The 21,791-nt window shown below is 42.1% G+C and overlaps 1 protein-coding gene across 1 annotated transcript in view; it reads right to left on the reverse strand.

The window, feature by feature from the left end:
* Window positions 1-21,791, reverse strand: part of CUNH1orf21 (chromosome unknown C1orf21 homolog) — a 224,657-nt gene that overhangs the window by 23,209 nt on the left and 179,657 nt on the right. The window contains exon 4 of the mRNA XM_039256614.1: window positions 4,699-4,775. Coding sequence (XP_039112545.1) covers window positions 4,699-4,775 — 77 coding nt within the window. The remainder of the gene's footprint in view (window positions 1-4,698; window positions 4,776-21,791) is intronic.

Below are 21,791 nucleotides of genomic sequence, written 5' to 3' on the forward strand. Positions count from 1 at the left end.
CGTGTGCATATACACACATATATCTTAATATGGATAACCATATACATATAGATAGATACATATTGGTTTTCCTGGGAGAGTCCAAAAGACTCCCATCATAAAGATGGCATTTTTTAGGAGCTGATGTCCATTGTGGAAACTTTCAGGTAAGAGTTTTTAACATATATTGTTTTGCATATAATGGAAGGGCAATATTTAATCAATGGACTGAGTGGTCCCTATTTCAATTCATGTGATTCGTGAACCCTCACAGAGGCAGTTCAGTTTGTTAGCAGGGGTGAACTGCAGGTCTAAAGTTCCTTGTCTATCAAACCATCAGACTGGTCTCGAAGTCCCTTCCGGTACTAACATTCTATGATTGTTGCCAACTTCCACTGACTCCTTTATTGCAGTATCACAACATGAACACAGGGATGCTTGGTTAGTGCTCACACATGCATATCAGACTGACAAGAGCCCTGGGATCAGGAATGCAGAGCTCAGGATCCATAACAGGAGCTTGATGTCAAAGGTGAGGCTCTCAAGATGCATGTGTAAAAAGTAAGCACAAAACCTCAGTCGTTCCAGTTTTGTGTAGTTTACCTACCTACTTTCTAACCATTTAAAAAAAAAAAAGGCATTCCTTGATTAAAGCTAACTGAACAAAAGCTACTCAGCCCAGAATTAATTAGTCAAGATAGGGTATTTTCAACCCCACCTGAATTCTGACCCAAACAGTAACCTTACTCTGGGGTAGAGGGTCCAATGGCTGAGAAGTAAACTACCACGTTCATTTTCAGCTGTGTCCTTAGAGAAGCAATTCTACCCAAACACAGGCAATTGGACATCAACCGGTGCGTCTCTACCACCATACCCCACTGATACACAAACGCCGCCTGCTCTCTTCATCTAAGAGCATGAGAACATCCCTGCCTGCCTCGGTCTCATTTCAAAACCTACCAAGGAGCGTCTCCCAGCAGACTGACTATCTTCCCACCTTGAAATACAGTACGTGGGCTGTGTTAGCCAGAAAAGATGAATGGAAAGGTGACTTATTTATTATCAGATCCTGATGCACCATATGAGCTCTTCCAGATCCATTCCGCTGTCTCTGGAAGTGTGGCAGACATGGCCACACGAAGCCAATGGCACCACCATGTCCTTGTTGTCTGTACGTCACCTTAAATGTGGTGTAACCTGAACATGTGAGGTTTACTCCGCTGTTCTCTGTGGGTTGGCTTCACAGACAAGCCCTGAAATCCCTTCGACAGAGGCAAAGGCGGCATCTTCCCTCTGATGAAATAAATGACCCCATTTCAACAGACTCCTGCCTGGATAAATACAGACACTCTCTTCTCACGTGGAACTCTATCAACACAACGGCATTAATGCTAATTTTTACCCTCAAACTGTGCTGTGAGAACCAGTCTGTAGGTAATACCTGGATTCTTAAACTCTTTCTGCTGCACAATTTGGTGACTGAATGGTGCGGGAGAAAAAAGCACACTGGACTTTCTGTCTTTCCTCAAGGTATCAGAAAGGGATAATTAGACTGTTTACGATTCCACTTACAAAGCGAGAATCTGATGCCAAGATTAATTAGATCTAAAAATCTTTTATAAAAGCCTGTATGCTGGTACTTGATTTAACTAACAAAACAATTGCAGTAATTCCTATTTCTTCCTAATAAACTCGGCCGCGGAAAGCACAATGCTCTCCTGGAGTACCTCCCTTGCCCCCAGTTGGAGCTGGCAGAGCTCTGGTGAGTTAACCCTGAATCATCAAAGACTCTTCTGTCTGTGATTTCTCAGTTTCACGAGACGAGGGATGGTGACAGTATGGAATCTTAAAGACAAGTAACCAAAGTAGCGAAGAAGGTGGATAAGATGAACATTCGAGTTGAAAGATATATATATTATGGCTTTCATTTTTAGGGACTTAAAAAAAAGTTTCCAAATAATAAAAGCCCAAGCCACAAAAGTATCAGAAGGCAAGGTCCTACCTCCCTAATGACTTCAACTGCAAAAACGAAATGCAATTACTCAGTGGGTTCCTGGCAAATCTTGGCCTGAATACAGTTATTTCTTCAAAATCATCATCATCATCGCTCAACTGGATCTCAGGGAAGTGGCTTAATCCTAATCCTCACTTTAGGACACACCCTTGCTTGTAGTTCATGCACAGCTACTTTTATTGAGTCAAACGTACTTTTTTAAATAGTATAATAAGCACCCATTAAACCAAAACAAAAAATGAATGTTAGGACCTTGACAACAACCTAGAGCTAATTTACTTCCCACCCATGTGTGTTCCCCCAATTCAAGGGAACCAACGTGCCCTTACTTTCCTTTTACGTAGCGTTATTGCCTCTACGTGTGCTTTAAAAAGCAGATGATTTATTTAATTATTTTTAACTTTACAAAGAGTGCATCACACTCTCTGTAATCTTTCAGGATTTACTCTTTTCTTCTATTATTACATTGCTTGGTTCCACCAGCGTTGCGTTAATATTTCACTGCATGAAGGCAGTGGGGTTCATTTACCCAATTTCTTGTTAAAGGGCATTTGGGTTATTTCTTTTCTTTTCTTCCTTTTTTTTGAAATAAAGTTTATTTTATTTACCAGGGGTGGGTGGGGAGAGGCGGGGGGTGGGGAGTAAGAGAATCCCAAGCAGGCTCACACTGTCACACACAGCCCGACGGGGGGGGGGGGGGGGGGCCNGACCTGAGCTGAGGCCAAGAGCCAGAAGCCCAAATGACTGAGCCACTCAGGTGCCCCAAAGGGCATGTGGGTTGTTTCTAACTGTTAAGGCATTCCTAGCAGCATCAGATACTGTGATTGGCACCGGGTCATACATTATTTCATTTATAAATATTTCCAGCCCTGTAAGCGAAGATGATTCTCCTCTATTTTTCTCTGAGAAAACTGAAGCCCGATGACATTAAGTCACTAGCTTGAGATCCCAAAGTCAGTAAGCATGTGCTCTGCATAGTACCTCAGATGAAGGTGTGAAGACCATCTACCTCTATTATTAATAAATCTCCTGTTATCAGGTATGGGATTGTCCTTCCACTTCTGGGGAAAAGAAACTCATTATCTTATTTATGCACTGCATAATAAATAATAGTTTCTTGATCACCTGTGTCAGCAAGGAGGAAAAGTAAAACTTCTTGTGGTTTTCCAGAAAGATGTCGTAGTTGAATTCTAGTAACCCAAGATTCTGATTCATAGTTTAAAACAGACATGCGTGCGCACACACACACACAAACACACGAATAACAGAGGATTTTCTTAATTTTAATGTAAACACACGAGCCAAATTAGTCAATTTCACTGGAAGCTTCAGCACATGTCAGTTTGCAAAGCAGGCTGCTTCAGTGTGTCTAAATTAAATAAGCATTCACACTAAAGGGAAAACGAAATTCTCCTTCATATAGTCTCTGCTTAGAACTCAGAAATATGGGAAACATTTAAAAACAGCATATATTGAATGGCTTCAATGAAAACATGACTTGGTTGTATCAGAGCTACATGCTGTCCCTCCGAGGCAGATAAAATTAGTGTTGATAAAAGTGATTATCGATGAATCGGGCAGGGAAGGTTGTGATTATGGCATAACGTGCACCTAAGGGTTCAAAAATCCGTTTTACCATTCCACTGATATTATAGATGATAAGGGGATTTTAAAATGTCCAGTTTTCTTTGAAAGTAAAAAAATTAAAACCTTGCACTCATCCACCACCCCCTGAAGAGGGCTACATACTATAACACCTCCACAGACACCGAGCCAGCGTACAGTGATTACGAACTAGGTTATTTTTGTCTCGATTTCCTGGGAAGAATCAGACATAACAGAACTTCTCCTGCTTATGGCTTGGGTTTATGGAACTACTATTACATACATGTAATAGATTTATTTTGGGGTCATTCATCTTCACCAATACGTAGAATTCTACAGGTCAACTATGTTGGCCAGCACACATGTACAAATGTTTCTAGGTACACCAGAGAGGGGGAATTGCTGGTGGGCAAGGGATGCCCAAGTACGATTTTCTTAGTACAAATTGGTTTCCAAAGTAGTTGTACCAGATTATACTTCCACTGGGGTGAAGTGTGCCTACTGTTCAACATCCTGGCCCACCATTTGTATTGTCAGACTTCTACATTTTTTGCCCCTCTTGTAATATGAGATGGTATTTTTTTTTCCTAGATGTTAGCTATTCATGTTTCCTCTTCAGTGAAATGGTTGTTCATATCTATAGCTTCTTTTTCTATGAGCTCTCTGGTTTTTACTTATGGATTTATGGAGTTACTTTACATATTCTGGAAACCCAACATTTGTCAATTATATACGCTGTAAATATATTCTATCACTTCCTTCTACTCTCCCATAGTAAATTTTGTTGAAAAGTTCTTCATCTTAATGCAGTCATATTAATTAATCATTTTTCTTAAAAGAACTGCGTCCTTTGTGGCTTCTTCAAAATTCTTCCCTACCCCATAGTCATAAAGATATTCCCCTTTATTTTCTTCTAACTGATTTGAAATGTCTGTTCTGTCATTTATTGTGGGTCTTTTTTGGCACTCTCTGCTCTGTTCCATTAGACCGAATCATAGCGTCTCAATCACTGAAGCTTGATAATACGTCTTGATTATCTGGGCAGGCAAAATACTATTAGCTTGAAAAACAATATAAGGAAAAAAGGAAGTAGTGCTTACTTTGCTCTGGGTTGATGAACTAATCCTGGAATCTCTTTATTAGTTTTAAGTCTTACGTTTGAACTGGCACTTTTTTCCTGAAAAACATAGAGACATAAAAGACAAGGTAAGAATTGGCAATTAAACAGCAGCATAAACTGTCATCACCGAAATGTTAGATTTGCTTGAGACCCTTCACAGCTAGCTACTTCCCAAGGACAAAAATCCCTGCAAAGATATCACACTGTAAGGTGAAACCGCCAAAGATCTGGAACACTGCCGCGGAAAGGGGAGGGTGTTTTAAAACAGCTGTAACTATTTTTTGAAAATTATGTACCACTCATATGTGATTTTTAGGTGTTCTTAGGAGTTACTAAAAATAGGAAGAGACTCAAAGAACAGAAGATTCTAGCGTCAGAGGGCAGCCATAGTACAATCACAGACACCTTTCACGTGCCTAGGTTAAATGACTTCAGTGCATTTTGTTTATAAAAGACAACGGTAGTTATTGAGACATAAAGTTTGCACAGGGCCCTAGCAGTGACGGGGACAAGAACGTGATTAAAAATAACTAAATCTATTCCACCCATAACAAATATTGAGAATGAATTCAATTGAAAGTAAAATTCACTACTGACCTATATTCAAGAAGCATGTCTTTGGCTTTTAGTCTGATCTGATTCCCTATTCCCAGTATACCAGCCACATAGGAAAGAAACACTCTCACACCTTAAAATGCAAGTATATCCGTAAGCACAATCGTAGTACTGCTCTATATTTATACCATCTCAATAACAGAACTGCTTTATATCTATACAACATTATCTTTACAAAATATTCAGGAAGCTTTATAATTTACTCTCAAAACACACCCCCAAATGAAAGTCACGACTGTCCTAAACCTATTTAACAAGTGCCGGTGTGCGTGCAAGGATCCTGACGCGTAGCAATAATTCAAGACCTAGGCCAGGACAAGGAATAAAGACTCCTGTGGGCTGACCCCCAGTTCTTTCCAGATGCAGAGGGATGTGAGATGACAGATAAAACAGATGATCCCCAAATGAAGTCTTTCAAGAGCTCCTCTTTCTCTCAGGATAGCAGAAGCCATTTAATCAGTGAGCCTCTGTGATTTACACACTGGTTTTTTGGCTATTCGCCATCAAATGTGAGCTTATCTATACAGCATCAGTATTCCAAAACAGAGAGTACTTTTGTTTGTGATCTTCTAGGAAAAAAAACAATCGTTATGATTCTTTTGCAATCTATCTTATCTTCTTTACCTCACACTAAACTTGGGAGTATTTTCATAACCTTTTAAAAGGTATAAAATATATAAATAGTCCTTCTGCTGACACAGTCAGGGAACAACAGACGAAATACCTTAGTGTTTACAAAGCAGATGCACCGGCTCCAGGGGGGTGAGGCCGGGCCCTTTACGGAGCTGCGCGTCACATTACCGGTTGCATAAATGAACAAGGTCAACAAATGATAAAAAATAGCTCACATGCACTCTCTCTGGAAGGACCGCAGAGGTAGGTTCCAAATTAGTCATCTTTGTCCCCTTAAACTTCCTGTCTGCTTGGATCAAGCACTGAAAATAGACATATGACGGAGCCTTCTACTTTTTCTCTACTCACATAAGTCCCCAAACGCTGAGCTTAAGTGAGGTAATGTTAAACACTGCTGAGGCAGAAATGCGGCTCCTAATGCTAAGATGATAGACGATACACAACTGTATTCTGTTTATATTCGACTTATTAAACCGTACCCTTCATAATTACACTGCCTCACCACATCTTCCTTAAAAACACATTGTGTGGTTGCTGGCCAAAGAAGGAAATCCCAACAGAGGTTCAACGGATGGGCAGGGCACTGTGGCCCCGAGCAGCACAAGCCAGCCCTTCGGACACCACGCACAGGTGCGCCCTGCCAGGAAGCGGGAGGGCCCGATCTGAGACAGAGGCGCGGGGAGGCATCTCAGCGACAGATTTCCCAGCGACACAAAAGAAAGAAGAGAGTACATATAATTACACAGACGTTTCTCTGGATGATGTATGTACAATGTATTTGTTTTAACGAATCACCACGCACCAAGATCATAACAACCCAATGATCACTTACTATGAGTCAGGCACTATTATAAGTGATTTCCATATAGTAACTCATTTTAATATTCACAACTATTTACACGACTCATTTAATATTCACAACTATTTACATATATATTTACATTTTAATATACACAACTATTTTTATGTCCCCAATCTATTTCTGAGATAGGTACCATTTTTATTTTTACTTTTTTATATTTTATATTTTTATATTTAAAAACATTTTATATTTTTAAAGTTTATGGATTTATTTTGAGAGAAACAGAGACAGCGTGAGTGGAGAAAGGGCAGAGTGAGAGGGAGAGAGAGAATCTCAAGCAGGCTCCATGCTGCCAGCACAGAGCCCAACATGGGGCTCGAATTCACAAAACAATGAGATCATGAACCTGAGCAGAAACCAAGAGTCAGACGCTTAACCAACTGAGCCACCCAGGTGCCCCGAAAGGTACCATTTTTATTCCCATTGTATAGATGAGACAGCTGAGGCATTGAGAGATGAAGCACTTATCTGAGATCACACAAGTAAGAAGTGATAGCGTTGGGATTTCAACCCAAGAAGGACCCCCTGAGTCCATGCTATCAGCCACGAGGCCAGCAGTTCTCAAATCGTTTTAGTATCAAGCACCCTTTGCCCATATTTTCCAAATTCTGACATATTTCATTATATAAGATGAAAAAAGAAATCACATTTTTAAAAATCACCATCAATCTCATCAGGAAACTCTTGACAGGAGCTGTCAGAATCCTGATAGAAATCTGTCAGGAGATCCTGACAGAAGCTCATGGTGGTATAAAATTTTCCAAAAATTCTAATTTTGGTTTAACATTTGAATTTTATGACTGACAACACATCCCGCCAATTGTTTTCTCTGAAGTGACATGTTCTCTTCATTTGTTCTTGAGACAGTGTTTGCCAAATACTCAAGTCTGAATATCCATAATTTGTATGCCAGGCATTTTTTTTCTAAAGGAGAGATGGTGCTCCTTAAAAACAATTGCTAGTTTAGCCTGCAACGCAGTCAACAGTAGAAGTACTGTTTCTTGAGATAAGCCTCTTACCTGGGTGTGCAGAAAAAATGCTTAATGTATCCCTACTTCCCATTTCATCCCATAGACGATTATAAAGCAATGCATAGGTGCGCCTGGGTGGCTCAGTCGAGTAAGCATCAGACTTTGGCTCAGGTCGTGATCTCGTGATTCGTGAATTCGAACCCCACATCAGGCTCTGGGCTGACAGCTCAGAGCTAGGAGCCTGCTTTGGATTCTGTATCTTCTCTCTCTGTCCCTCCCCCGCTCGCACTCTGTGTCTCTCTCATTCTCGCTCTCAAAAATAAACAAACATTAAAAATAATTTTAAAAAGCTATGCATCCAGGGTGCCTGGGTGGCTTAGTCGGTTAAGCGTCTGACTTTCGCTTAGGTCACGATCTCGCGGTTCGTGGGTTCGAGCCCCGTGTCGGGCTCTGTGCTGACTGCCAGCTCGGAGCCTGGAGCCTATTTCAGAGTCTGTGACTCCCTCTCTCTCTGACCCTCCCCTGCTCACGCTGTGTGTATGTCTCTCTCTCTCTCCTAGAAATAAATAAAATATTAAAAGAAACAAAGCTATGCATCCAAGGCACAAGACTTAGTGTAATTAAATAAAATGTTACTGCTTCATGAAGGGCATTCTTAAGTGAAAAGGGAATGTATTCTTCCATTATAAGCACACGGTGTTGGTGAACACAATGACTACTTACAATTTGGTGTCACTGCCTTGACTGGTGGTAAGATACCAGCAGTTTCACCCACCGCCGCTTCTGTACCATCAGGGCAAATGTCAACATGGCAAAAAGGGCAAAATGCTTCTTAGCATTGTGAGGAAAATGACCTTGAGGACCTCCTGAGAAGGTTCTAGGGACCCCAGGATCTGCAGGCCATACTCTGACTTGTGTCTCTCTATTTCTTTGGCAGAGAAAAGAACAATCGATTCTTTAATTTGCTATATGCCTTGTTTAAAAAAAAATACTTAACCACTTTGTTGAGGTAAAATTTATATTCCATTATAAATGTATGATTAAGTGATTTTAGTAAATTTATAGAACTGTGTAATTACCACCATGATCCAGTTTTAGAACAGTTCCGTCGTCCTAAAAAAAGTTTCTTCAAACTCATTTGCAGTTGTTCCCTGCTCTCCTCTGTAGCCCCAGGCAACTACAAATCTGTTTCTGTCTCTCCGAGCACGCTTTTTATAGATTCATGTAAGTGGAATCTTACAATATGTAGCCTTCGGTGTCTGGCATCTTTCACTTATCATAATGTTTCTGAGGTTCATCTATATTGTAGCATCTTTTGGTATTTCATTTATTTTAATTGCTAAATAATATTCCAACATATGGATGTACCGTATTATACATTCACCACTTGATGGACATTTGGGTTGTTTCAAGTTTGAGGACATGATGAATAATGCTGCTATGAACACTCACATAGAAGTCTCTGTTGAACATATATTGTCATTTCTCTTGGGCAGATTCCTAGCATTGAAGAGCTAAGTTATATGGTGAGCATACATTTAACTCTTTAAGATATCACCAGACTGTTTTCCAAAGTGGCTGCACCATTTTACATTCTCACGTGGGGTGCATGATGGTTCCGCTTTCTTCATGTCCCCACCAACACTTGAGAGTGTCTTTTCGATTATTGTCCGTCTCATTGTGGGCTTTATTTTAAAAAACATGACTTATTTGGATTTGTTCTTTGTATCCCTCAGAATATCTAGCACCTTGTTACACACGATCATTTATATGTTTACCAGTTAGTTGTATTTGCACCAAGATGTCAGTTTTATATTTGCTGATAAACATCACCTAATTCTCCTCTTCTGAGTGTATTGGTTGGGAAAAGGGAGGTTTAAAGCTATCTGTTTAAAAAAAAAAAAAAAGAGGGGCGCCTGGGTGGCTCAGTTGGTTGAATGTCCAACTTTGGTTCAGGTCATGATCCTGCAGTTTGTGGGTTCAAGTCCCACATCAGGCTCTGTGCTGACAGCTCAGAGCCTGGAGCCTGCCTTGGATTCTGTGTCACCCTCTCTCTCTGCTCCTCCCCTGCCGGTGCTGTCTTTCTCTCTCTCTATCACAAACAAACAAACAAACAAACATTAAAAAAGATTAAAAAAGAAAAAGAAAAAGAAAAAGAAAAGCAAACAAAGAAAACCAGGAAGGGCTGGAAGAACAAGGCTACTGGGAACCTCAGATGCAGCAGACCCACCAGACAGCCGAGAGTCACACCACATCTGGAGTGTTCCCGAAATAGGAACGTTGAATTGGGGAGATGGGGAAGAGGTAACTAAGATATCATTCTCCCTGACAGAAAAATCTATTTTATTGGTATGTGACACTTGTAAACCAAGTATCTAACATAAACTGGCACCAAGTGGGACTAAGATGAAGCCATTGAATAGGCCACCGGCCAGCAGTGTGTAGAGCAGTGGTTTTCATGACCCGTCCATTCTGGTATCAGAATCATCTGGGAGGCCCGTTAAAATGCAGGTCCCCAGGCCCTACCCAAGACTTCCTGAGTGTGAGTCTCTGGGAATGAGGCCCAGGAATGCGCATTTTAAATAAGAGTCCTAGGTTTCAGAGAAAAGATACCTTTGAGCTTCAGGTTCTGCAGAGCTGCCCTGGGGGCCTGTAGAGAGGCCCACCAGAGCAGCAACCCCTTTCACTGTTTTATACTTAGGGGCTCTATCGGTTGAAAGAAAGCATCCATTTCTCAAAAATATTTGCAAACGAATGCCAGGTAGTGACAGGTTTATTTAAACAGTAAATCAAACAATGTTCTCCTTTGCTTGTAATAATTTTCTTTCTTTATGAACAGAACACACATGCCAGTGTCTAGAGTAAACTTAACATTCTCTTAGTCCCTCTGAGGCCAGAGGCAGCCAAGCTAACTGTATTTATGCTGTTCCTCAATTCCTGGGTGGCACCTCCCAAAGGGAAAGTCAGGCCCCTAAGAGAAATAGACAGCTTCTTTAAAAAATTCCACTGAACCCCCCCACCTTCTTTGAAGAATTCATTTTTATGTAATCTCTACACCCAATGTGGGGCCCAAACTCACAACCCTGAGATCAAGAGTCGCATGCTCCACGATGGAACCAGCCAGGCACCCCACCCCTCCTGAATTCTGAAGGGAGCCACACAGTGTGTCCAGGAAGTTGACAGAAAGCACCCTCCCTGTTGGTGAGAAATGGAACTTCTTTTCTCCCATCACCTCTTGGCCTATGTTGTCCCCTGAGTCTGGGCGGATCGAGGCAGCTGTGACCCTATGAGGTTCCCTGAGCTGCTCCTGGGTCGGAAGTGTGCAGAGGAACCTCGGTTTCTTTTTCTGGGCCCAACGGTAGGAAGTTCGGTCTTATAAAGAAAGTAGTGGGGCTTGGAGAAACAGCCCCTGGAATTGCTTGTGAAGGAGCTGCTCAGAGCAAAGACACAAAAGCACTCACATGACAATGCAGAGTCCCCCCCACATACAGACTGTGTGTGTGTGTCTGTGTGTACAGCTGAAGCACTGCATTTTAGAAAGTACAAGGAAACTAGGAAAGGTAAATAACTAGAATCAGGAGATTCAGAGTGGGGGGGAGGTAAACATATTTTTAAAATAGGAAGACATCAGCTATAAAATAAATAAGTAATCATTCCACTTTGAAAGAGTAACCCATAGGATGGACTCTCTAAGAAAACAGCCTCATTTGATGTTTTATATGTGATTTCTCATGTGGTATTAACATGGGATAGGATACTGCTTCTTTCAGATATAAAGGAAATTTAGCCTCTGTCTTCTGAATGATGGTGATTAGCTGAGCCGTGTTCATTCTACCAGAATTTCTGGAAATTAACCAATAGCAAGGTCCCAGCTACTAGATCCAAGTGTTGACTCAGAGCTGCCTATATTATCATAATTCATGAACTCAACACTTCCATCTATAATTACCTGTCCAAGGAGATTATTAAAATTATTGGTATTTGGTTAGAATTTTAGCAGTGATGAAGGTGACATGGAAAGCATCAGCTTTACGGAAATTCTTTTTCTATAAATTAAAACACAGCCAACATATTTCATTTTATATTGAGCAAATATTAAGTGCGGCAAATCAATTTTAAGGCTCCTAACATATTTTGCACAGTTGATTCTCCAGGTAGATTATAAACATTTAAAGGAATTTTTATTTTTTAATTTTTTATGCGTTTTATTCATTTTTGAGAGTTAGAGAGAGACAGTGAGAGCAGAGGAGGGTCAGAGAGAGAGTGGGAGATACAGAATCCAAAGACAGGCTCCAGGCTCTGAGTTAGCTGTCAGCACAGAGCCCAACGTGGGCCTCAAACCCACGAACCATGAGATCATGACCTGAGCCAAAGTCCGATGCTTAACGAACTGAGCCACCAAGGCGCCCCTAAAGTAATCTTTAAAAAGTAAAGAGTTGTCAGAGATTGCTCAGAACTGACTTAGTTGTATGCTGACAAATTTAAAACAAAGTCATTAAAGTCACTATGCCAGCATGTCAGTAAGTAAAAGTAACGAGGTATATATAATGTCGGCAAATTATGCTGAGACTTGTAAATTGAGGATGTTTGCATTAAGATGAGGCATCTCCGAGGGGCGCCTGACTGGCTCCGACAGTTAAGCGGCTGACTTCGGCTCAGGTCAAGATCTCACAGTTCCTCGTTTTTGCGTCGGGCTCGGTGCTGACAGCTCAGATCCTGGAGCCTGCTTCAGATTCTGTGTCTCCCTGTTTCCCTGCCCCTCTCCCTGCCCCAGGCTGTATTTCTCTGTTTCAAAAATGAACATAAAAAAAACTTTTCTTTTGGGGCGCCTGGGTGGCTCAGTCGGTTAAGAGTCCGACTTCGGCTCAGGTCATGATCTCATGGTTTGTGGGTTCGAGCCCTGCGTCGGGCTCTGTGCTGACAGCTCAGAGCCTGGAGCCTGTTTCAGATTCTGTATCTCCCTCTCTCTCTGACCCTCCCCTGCTCATGCTGTCTGTCTCTGTCTCCCTCTTTCAGAAAAACAAACAAATAAATAAATAAATAAAAACCTTTTCTTTAAAAAAAAAAGATGAGGTATCTCAGAGTTTTTTTTTTTTTAAGTTTATTTTGAGAGAGAGAGAGAGAGAGAACAGAGTAGGGGAGGAGCAGAGAGGGAGACAGAAACCCAAGCAGGCTCCATGCTGTCAGCGCAGAGCCCGATGTGGGACTCGCACTCAATGAACCATGAGATCATGATCTGAGCCGAAATCAAGAAGCAGACACTTAACTGACTGAGTCATCCAGGTGCTCCGCTCCTAGTTTTTCAAAGAATTATTAATATACACCCAGACAATTAATTAATTTGGAAGCATCACATTCAGTTTTTTCCCGAGACACTTATATCACTTAGAATAGGGGAGATTATGCTTGGTAAGACATAATCCTCAATATTGGCGGTTTGATAAGATCCAACTTTATGTCTTGCACATGCTATGTGTGCAGATGAGCAGCAGGGCTCTGCTCACCCCAGTCCCTCGGGACTCAGGCTTCCAGAGCCCTCCCCCCTCCCCCCAGCATGTGCTGTCAGAAATGGCATGGCAGGAGAGGGAAGACCTGGGCAGAGAGCAAAAGTTAAGTGCCCATATTTACTTGGCCAATGTGGATCAGAGAACTCCACGAAAATTCAAGAGGGTTGAGAAAATATAATCCTACTATGTGTCTGCAAAGAGCTAGAACTGGAATATTTATGAATAGTCCTAATGACTACCATATTGCTCACCTAAAAAAAAAAAAAGTATGTTTTCTTGATCACAGAACTACCTAATATTAATCATTGCGGTCTTCTTTTCTGAATAATCTGATGTACAACTGTGTCATTATCTTATTTGTACTAAATTATGCGTGATTCATGGGAATATGGAAAAAACTTAATTGCTGAAAATTTAAATTGGGTTAAAATGCCATTCAGAGTTTAGAATGCAAAACAAAGGTGAAATTACTTGGTAAGCTGACTGTAGTGGATAAGCATTGATAAATCAGGCTAAATGCTCCCTGGATACAATAACAGAGAACAGAGGTACCATATGTGATTTATACCCCAGAAAACTGCACCTCTACCCTACCCCATACACTTCTTGATGTTTCCCCTTCTCACATCTCTCCAACCATCAAACAAAACACAGATGATGCCAATCATATTCACTGTCATCCATAATAACAAGATGAAAGATTTTAGGCATTCAATGGACTGTGGTTCCTAAGTGGACAGGTCTCATTTATGAGAGCTGTCTAGCACAAAATAATGATGCTTTGTAACAGATGTTTCTGGTGGGTACAGCCACAAATATCAAAGTATATTTGATCAAAGTTAATCAAATATTAGAATGAAGAAATGTATCATCCATCACGTCTTGAATATTTTAACAAATAAAAGTCACCATTTATGAAGAGTTGCTGAAGTTTTCCTGTGAGGAACCAAAATCTTGACAGGTTTTCCTGTCAAGAGACTGCAAATGTCAAAGCTAAAAACAAAAAAAAGTTAAATGATCCGGCTTTTCTTATACGTATGCCTGTTTTCTCACACTTACTGTGCTGCAGCAGCCAGCCCCAAATCAGACCCCGACCTTCCTGAACTCTCTGGACACACCCACATCTCCCTCCAAGTCCAAATTTGTCGGTGCCTGGACAATCTGCCGTATTCATTTCCCTATTGTGTTTGTGGCCAGTTAACATGAGTGTAGGGGTTTAAAACCACAAGCATTTATTATCTTATGCTTCTGGAGGTCAGAAGTCTAAAAGCAGGCTGCAGGGCCGCCTCCCGTCTGGAGGCTTTGGGAGAGAATCTGTTTCCTTGTGTTTAGTGTCGTCTACATATCACCCACACTAGCTGGCTCATGGTCCCTTCCTCAAGCTTCAAGGGAGCACGTAGCATCCTCTTTCCTCTCTGACTTCTGCTCTGTCCTTACTTCTTTTTCTTTAAATATTTATTTATTTTTGAGAGAGCGAGACAGAGAGACAGAAAAGAGGACATGCTGACAGCATAGAGCCTGACGCGGGGCTCGAACTCATGGATCGCGAGATAATCATGACTTGAGCCGGAGTCGGATGCTTAACCGACTGAGCTACCCAGGCGAATCTTCTTTTTCTAACTCTGATTCTCTTACCTCCCTTTTGAAAGGATCCTTGTGATTATATTGGGCCTATTCAAATAATTCAAGATCATCTCTCCACACGTCAAGCCCCTGAATTTAATCGCAGATGTAAAGTCCCTTCTTCTGGGTAAGGTGCCATATTAAATGTTCCATGGATTAGGATGTAGACATCTTTAGTGGCAGGTATTATTCGGCTGACCATAGGGTTCCCCTCAGAATCACATCAAAGATTCATACATCTCCCGAATATAAATCAGTTCACCCCAAGGTACCCCAAAGTCTCAACCCAAAACAGCATCAACCCAAGTCTCACGCTGATGAGATTGGGTTGGTTGGGTTGGTTGGATGGCCAAATCTCATCAGCTCAAAAGTCCCACATCTCACTATTTAAATAATATGAATTGGATATGAATGAGGCTCTGAGTCTAATCCATCCGAGGACAGAATTCCTCTCTACTTGTGAACCTGAGGAACTAGAAATCAAGTTACCTGCTCACAAAATACAACGGTGGGGAGGCATAAGTTAACAGCTACCGGCATGCCCATCCAACCAGGGAGAAAGGGAAGAAGAAAGGGAGTCCCTTGTCCCAAGCAATTTCAAAATTGAACTGGGCAAACGCCCTTAGCCATTAAGGCCTGGTAACCATCCTCTGTGGACTAAGACTCTGCTCCCTGGGCCCGCAGTTCTACCCTTGCAGAGTCCTTCTTCCTTCTTCTTGAAGGGCAGCAGCATGTTCGTGGCTAGGCTGTTTCATCAGCTTGTTTCCTGCCTATGAGAATTTTGGGAGTGTGAAACCCTTCTTTATGTCACCCTCTCTCTGACCCTTTTGGTTCAAATGGGCGTAACATCCTCAAGAACGGCATGGGCCTCCTGTGTGTGGCACGGGGATTCACTTCATTACACAGGGGGCTCTTCCATGGGTCCCCCCTAGATAATCCCATCTCTGAGCCTGGCTTCTGCTGAGAGGGCCGCAGAATAGAGCCCCATCTGTTCAAAGAGTCATCTGTGTGACTGAGTACTCTGACCTTTTCGTTTTCACCAGAGACTAGCAAAAGACTGTTCAGCCACACCCTTGGTTGTCTCACCAGAGCGAATCTCCTAGTTTTAGCATCTTTTGCAATCTGGACAGGCTAAGAACTTTCCAAACCAGTAATTCCTGGCCCCTTTTTCATTAATAATTCTTCCAATTTAGCTCTTTCCTCTCACATTTCATTAGAAGCAGTGAGAAGAAATTAGGCCCTGACTTCAACACTCCGCTTAAAAGACTTCTCAGCTAAAGATTCAAGTTCATTGTTTACAAGTTCTGTTTTCCACATCCTTGTAGGACAGGATTAGCTAAGCACTTGGCCACCATATTACGAGTGCTGCCTTCCCTCCAGTTTCTAATAGCATGCTCCTCATTTCCTTCACTCACCAGTAGTAACTTTTGTGTCCATATTTCTTTTTTCTTTAATTAAAAAAATTTTTTTAATGTTTACTTATTTTTGAGAGAAGAGAGAAAGTGAGAAAAAGAGAGAGAGAGAGGGCACGAGGGAGGTGCAGAGAGAGATGGAGACACGGAATCGAAGCAGGCACCAGGATCTGAGCTGTCAGCACAGAGCTCTGGAGCTTGAACTCCCGGGCCGTGAGATCATGACCTGAGCCAAAGTCGGACAATCAACCAACTGAGCCACCCAGGCGCCCCAATGTTTATTCATTTTTTGAGAGACAGAGACAGAGCACGAGTGGGGAAGGGGCAGAGAGAGAGGGAAACACAGAATCTGAAGCAGGCTATAGGCTCTGAGCTGTCAGCACAGAGCCTAACACGGGACATGAACTCATGAACCATGAGATCATGACTTGAACTAAAATTAGCCACTTAACTGACCCAGGCACCCCTCACATGCATATTGCTACCAACAGTGTGTTTATGATGACTTGTATTCTCTAAGATGATACAGGTTTTCTTCCCCATGCTCTTCACTTTTTTTTCTGAGCCTTCACCAGAAGAGTCTTTAAAACCCCTATTTCTACTAACTGTACAAGGTAATTTAGGCTTTTTCTATCCTGCTCCTCAGATTTCTTCCAGTCTCTGTCCACTTCCCAAATCCAAAGCCACTCCACATTTACAGGTATTTATTATAGCACTATTATATTTCAAGGTGCCAAACCTACATAGGCTTCCTACTGCTACTTAACAAATTATCAGAGTTACAGACTTTTAAAACACAAATTTGGAGTTCAGACATCTAAAGCTGGTGTGTAGGATGGTCTTCCTTCTAGAGGCTGTAGGAGAAAATCTGTTTCCTTGACTTTTCCAGCTTCTAGAAGCTGACTACCTTTGCACATGGCTCTTTTTTCCATTTTCAAAGTCAGGAATTTAGCCTCCCTCCTCTTTGATCTCTGCTTCCATCCTTATATCTACTTTTTCTAACTCTGATCCTTCTGCATTCCTCTTATAAGGATCCCTGGACCCACCTGGATAATCCAGCGTAATCTGTGTCAAGATCCTTAAGGTAATCACACCTGCCACGTAAGGTAACTTATTCATTCACAGGTTCCAGGAATTAGAATGTGGACGTCTTGGGGGAGGGGTTCATTCCTGACCACATCTCCTCTTAGTCAAGAAATCAGGCATATCACGTCTGCAAACCTCAGTCTTCTGAGGCCAAACAAATATCAAAACCAGATCCTTGGATCACAATGAAGAGTCATATAAGGACAGAAATATGGATTAATAAATAGTGGTAGAAAACCACAGTAGAGCAACCTAACGCCCCATTCTTTACGAAACACTGCGTAATGATCCCTGTGTACCAGACTGTGCTAGAGAACTGGGGGACATGATCCTCAACCACCACAAAATAGGAAGGGGACCTGGTATTTAGAAATGACAGACATATGTGTGGTAGAAGCACTCAGGATGACACTTAACTCAGAGGAGGAGGTCAGGGGAGCTTCTTGGAGAGGGAACCGAGCAGGGTTGGGTGTGGAAGGCAGAAGAATACCCCCCGACAGGGAAAGAAGAGAACATGACATGTACTGGGAACCATAGAGAGCCTGGGAGAGCACGAGGCACCAGGTATGCAAATGAGAGACGAGGTGTTGAGGCAGGCAGGGGTGGACCACGGAGGGCTCATGCCTGGACACTGACTTTTCCTCTGAAACAAGGAGGAGCCACTGAAGGAGTTTATGAACCTTCTGGCAAAATGTTTGGGAGATGGAAGCCGGGAGCCAATCCGGAAGCTGTGCCTGTAAACTAGCAGAGATCCTACGACAACTAACGAAGACTGGAGGGGCACAGTGTGGCAGGCAGGAAGGGCCTAGGCTCTGGAGTAGGCCGACCTCTCCACTTTCTACTTGTGTGACTTTGAGCAGATTCCGTAACCTCTGTGCTCGTTTCCTCAGTTGTGAAATGGTGACGGAAGTCGTGTGTGCTTCCTTGGGTTACCTGTTGTATAGCAAATGCATCACGAAATGATAGCTTGTATTAATGAGATAGTTCCGGAAAGAAGGATGAGGAAACGAATCTGAGAGTCGTCACGAGAATTACTGAGTGCCCACCACATGCTAAGTGCCTTGCGTAGCTCTGCCCTCATGGAGCAATTGTAAATATCAGAGGAAAAAAATTCCCCAATACTAAGTATAGCATTTATAGATCATTTAAATATAAACATTTATACATAAAACAATTATGTGCATATATACAGGGTAGATACAGCATATACAGGGTATATAGCAAATATATATAATTTACAGGGTAGGTGAAAGAGGGCAAGGTTACAAGGTTTAGCCAAGGACGACAGCCAGATTTTTGGCTTAGCTGACAACAGGAAATGTTGGGGACTATATGGGGAAATAAAGGAAATTTAGGGTTACTGATTAAAAGGGTGAAATATGGATTTTCAAAAAATTGCTTTTTCTTCCTTGCTATGTATGTATGCATAATGGGTGGTCTGACTCCAAGTAAACGTGTCTTTCTGGGCAAGCAAGGGGAAAGTGACATGGCTATTAATGCAGAAACATGGCTGGGCAGACGTGGGTTTTTCTTGAAGGGAAATGAAATGTAAGCTTCAGGACCTACACCGGATGGCCTGGACAGTGAGAAGAAATCAGGAGAAAATGTAGTCTTTCTGAATGATGACATTAGAAAGCAATCATTTTTGGGGCGCCTGAGTGGCACGGTCGGTAAAGCATCTGACACTTGATTTCGGCTCAGGTCATAATCTCACAGTTGTGAGACCAAGCCTCGAATCAGGCTCTGCACGGAGCACGGAGCCTACTTGGGATTCTCTCTGCCTCCTTCTCTCTCTGCTCCTCCCCCACTCACACTCTCTCTGTCCTCTCTCAAATAAATAAACTTAAAAAAGAAAGAATGCAATTATTTTTGAGACAACATCCTTTACTTATCATACAGTCTCGATCCAAGCAGAGCCCAGCCAACAATCATGCAGGAGTGAGGCAAGTGAGAGCCAGGTCCCGTGTGTGGGAGGCAGAAGAGCACTGTTGATGGAGAGAACACCTGTCTGAAGGCCTGGAACTTACTGGTTTACCTCACAGAAATGGAACTGATCTCAGGCCTGCCTGGATCCAGGTGGTCAAAGAATGGCCCCCTCTCCCTGGCTTTCATCTTTGCTTATCACCTTGATTTCATTTTTCCCCAGGACCCTGTGACAACGCCACATTCAGTCCTTACAAGCCCGTGACCCAACAGGCAAGAAGGTCTTCCCTGTTCGGGCCATCTTCAAGAATCTCAGGGAAGCACCGATGAACCTGCCTTCTGTCCAGTGCCCACCACTCTCGAAAGGGGGATGTAGTCTGTTAGCAGGAGAAGAGAAGCAATAAAAGCCACATCTTTTATTCTGCCTGTGAGCCCTCTGCGTGAAAAAAGGTTTCTTTTTCTATTACCGTACATGTTTACAAAACATAAATTCTCTTGCCATGTGTTTCTATTTTTAAGAAGTGTGTTTTAAAATAAAACTTTTTGTGTTTTCACATACAGGAGTTCTAAGTTTTTGACTGGTGGCAAAGAACTGATTTCATTTTTCTTCTATTATTTCTTCCATCGCTTCTAGGATTAGTCCTGGCTAATTCTACATTTAGCTCCCTACCCATACATTTTCTTCTATCCCCTTCTGCAACCTCTCCCACCAGAAGCTGGTGTAAATGAAGGGAAGCCGATGTTTTAATAGTGCCCCCAGGGTTTCTAGTGAATACAAGCGTCAATTCTGTCATGGCATGATTATTTTACAATGTGGAGTCAGTCACTAGGCTTCTATACACAGTCTTGACAGTCAATAATCAAATCTGGCTTTGTTCCATTATTGATGTAACTTTTAGCCCACGGCTAGGAAAAGACTGGTTGGTTGTAACTAGCATGCGGGTTGAAAAAGCTCTTTAAAACTGAAATACGGTACTTAGGCAATAAAAAGTAACTAGAATTATTCTTCTCCACTCCCCACCCCGCCCCCCTGCCCCAACCTCCTTTTGGAGAAATGGACTGCTAGAAATATCTTCATTCTAAACTTTGCAAGCAGAATTGATCCTGAAATGCTTTAATGGGTTCTGTTTAACCATGAGTATCTTTATTTTCTGATCTCCTCAGTCTTCTAGAAGCTTTCTAGAAAAGTTCCCCTATGCCTCTCTTTCCACATTTGCCTTCACATTTGGTGTATGCTCACCGGAGACTTCTGAGCTGAGCATTTACTGTGGGACCATGAAGGGACTGAGTCCCCTTTGGCAGCCTGACACCAAGATGGGGAGAGAAGTCTAGAACAAACGATCTGCGTCCTCTGCCGCTGTCATTTCTCATCTCTCTGACGTTCTTTTATTGGGCTTTCCACGGAGGGTCTTATTCATCATACAGCAGGCCTCAGTTTACTAAGTCCGCCTTGTGTAAAAGGATTTCTGAATGTCTGTTCCCATTTTAACCCTTCTTCTTACACTAGATCCTACTAGGCAAATAAGTCTTAGGGGCCAGTTTGCTGCTTCCCTCCCTCTTTGCCTCTCAACTCAAGTGAGTCTTTCCTGACCTGAGCAAATGGGTTGGGAGCGAGGGCGGTGGGGGTTTGGGTGGGGGGAGGAGCTGGCAACAAGAGAAAAATATGCTAAGCTACAGGTCTAAGAGCCTTAATGAACCACACAAAAATAGGAGACGAACCCCATTCCTCCAAAGTGAAGATACTAAGAAATGTGTCTTGGCAAGCTTCACTATGTAATCCTTTAGGAATGGAGCTGAGCCTTTCAGGTGATGACTTCTAATAGTTTATTAATTCAGCTACGCCAATGTTTATAACCACCTATCGTATAAAAGTTATGTGAATTTAGAAATATTCCTTTTCCACACTCATATTTCAAGAAACAACTCAAGCATCCCAGGTGCATCCGTCATCACTGTTTTCATGGCCGATCACCCACTTTTTGAGTCTTCTATGGTTTCCAAGACACATTATGTTTACAACTTCCAATTGGTTGAAATACAAAGCAGTTCCAAGTTTTGTGTGCTGGACACACAAAGTGCTGCTGTGCTGGACATTTAATTCCAAGCCATAAATACCCCGTTAGCGGTGATCTCTGCATTGCTCACCACTTACTGCAGTATTCTTTCAAAGTGACTGTTACAAGGCTGTTATGATGACACACAGAAATTGTACGAAATTAGAACGGTATTTCCTTTCTCATTTAGAAACAAAAGTGATTCTGTCAGCAGGCCCCTCTCCATAAGCATCTAAAGTGATCACTGAGGAAAGCCAGTGCTTTAGCCTAACTTATCCCTTAGACTTTGTGTTCAAGGTAACAAGAGTGCCCTGTACTGCGTGATTCATATATAAAATGGCACCCACTTTTCTGAAAAACTTAAAAAATAATCCTGCTTTTATTCTG

This window comes from Hyaena hyaena, unplaced genomic scaffold (genome assembly GCF_003009895.1).
Source record: "Hyaena hyaena isolate Hyena2069 unplaced genomic scaffold, ASM300989v1 scaffold_580, whole genome shotgun sequence".
Lineage (NCBI taxonomy): Eukaryota > Metazoa > Chordata > Mammalia > Carnivora > Hyaenidae > Hyaena > Hyaena hyaena.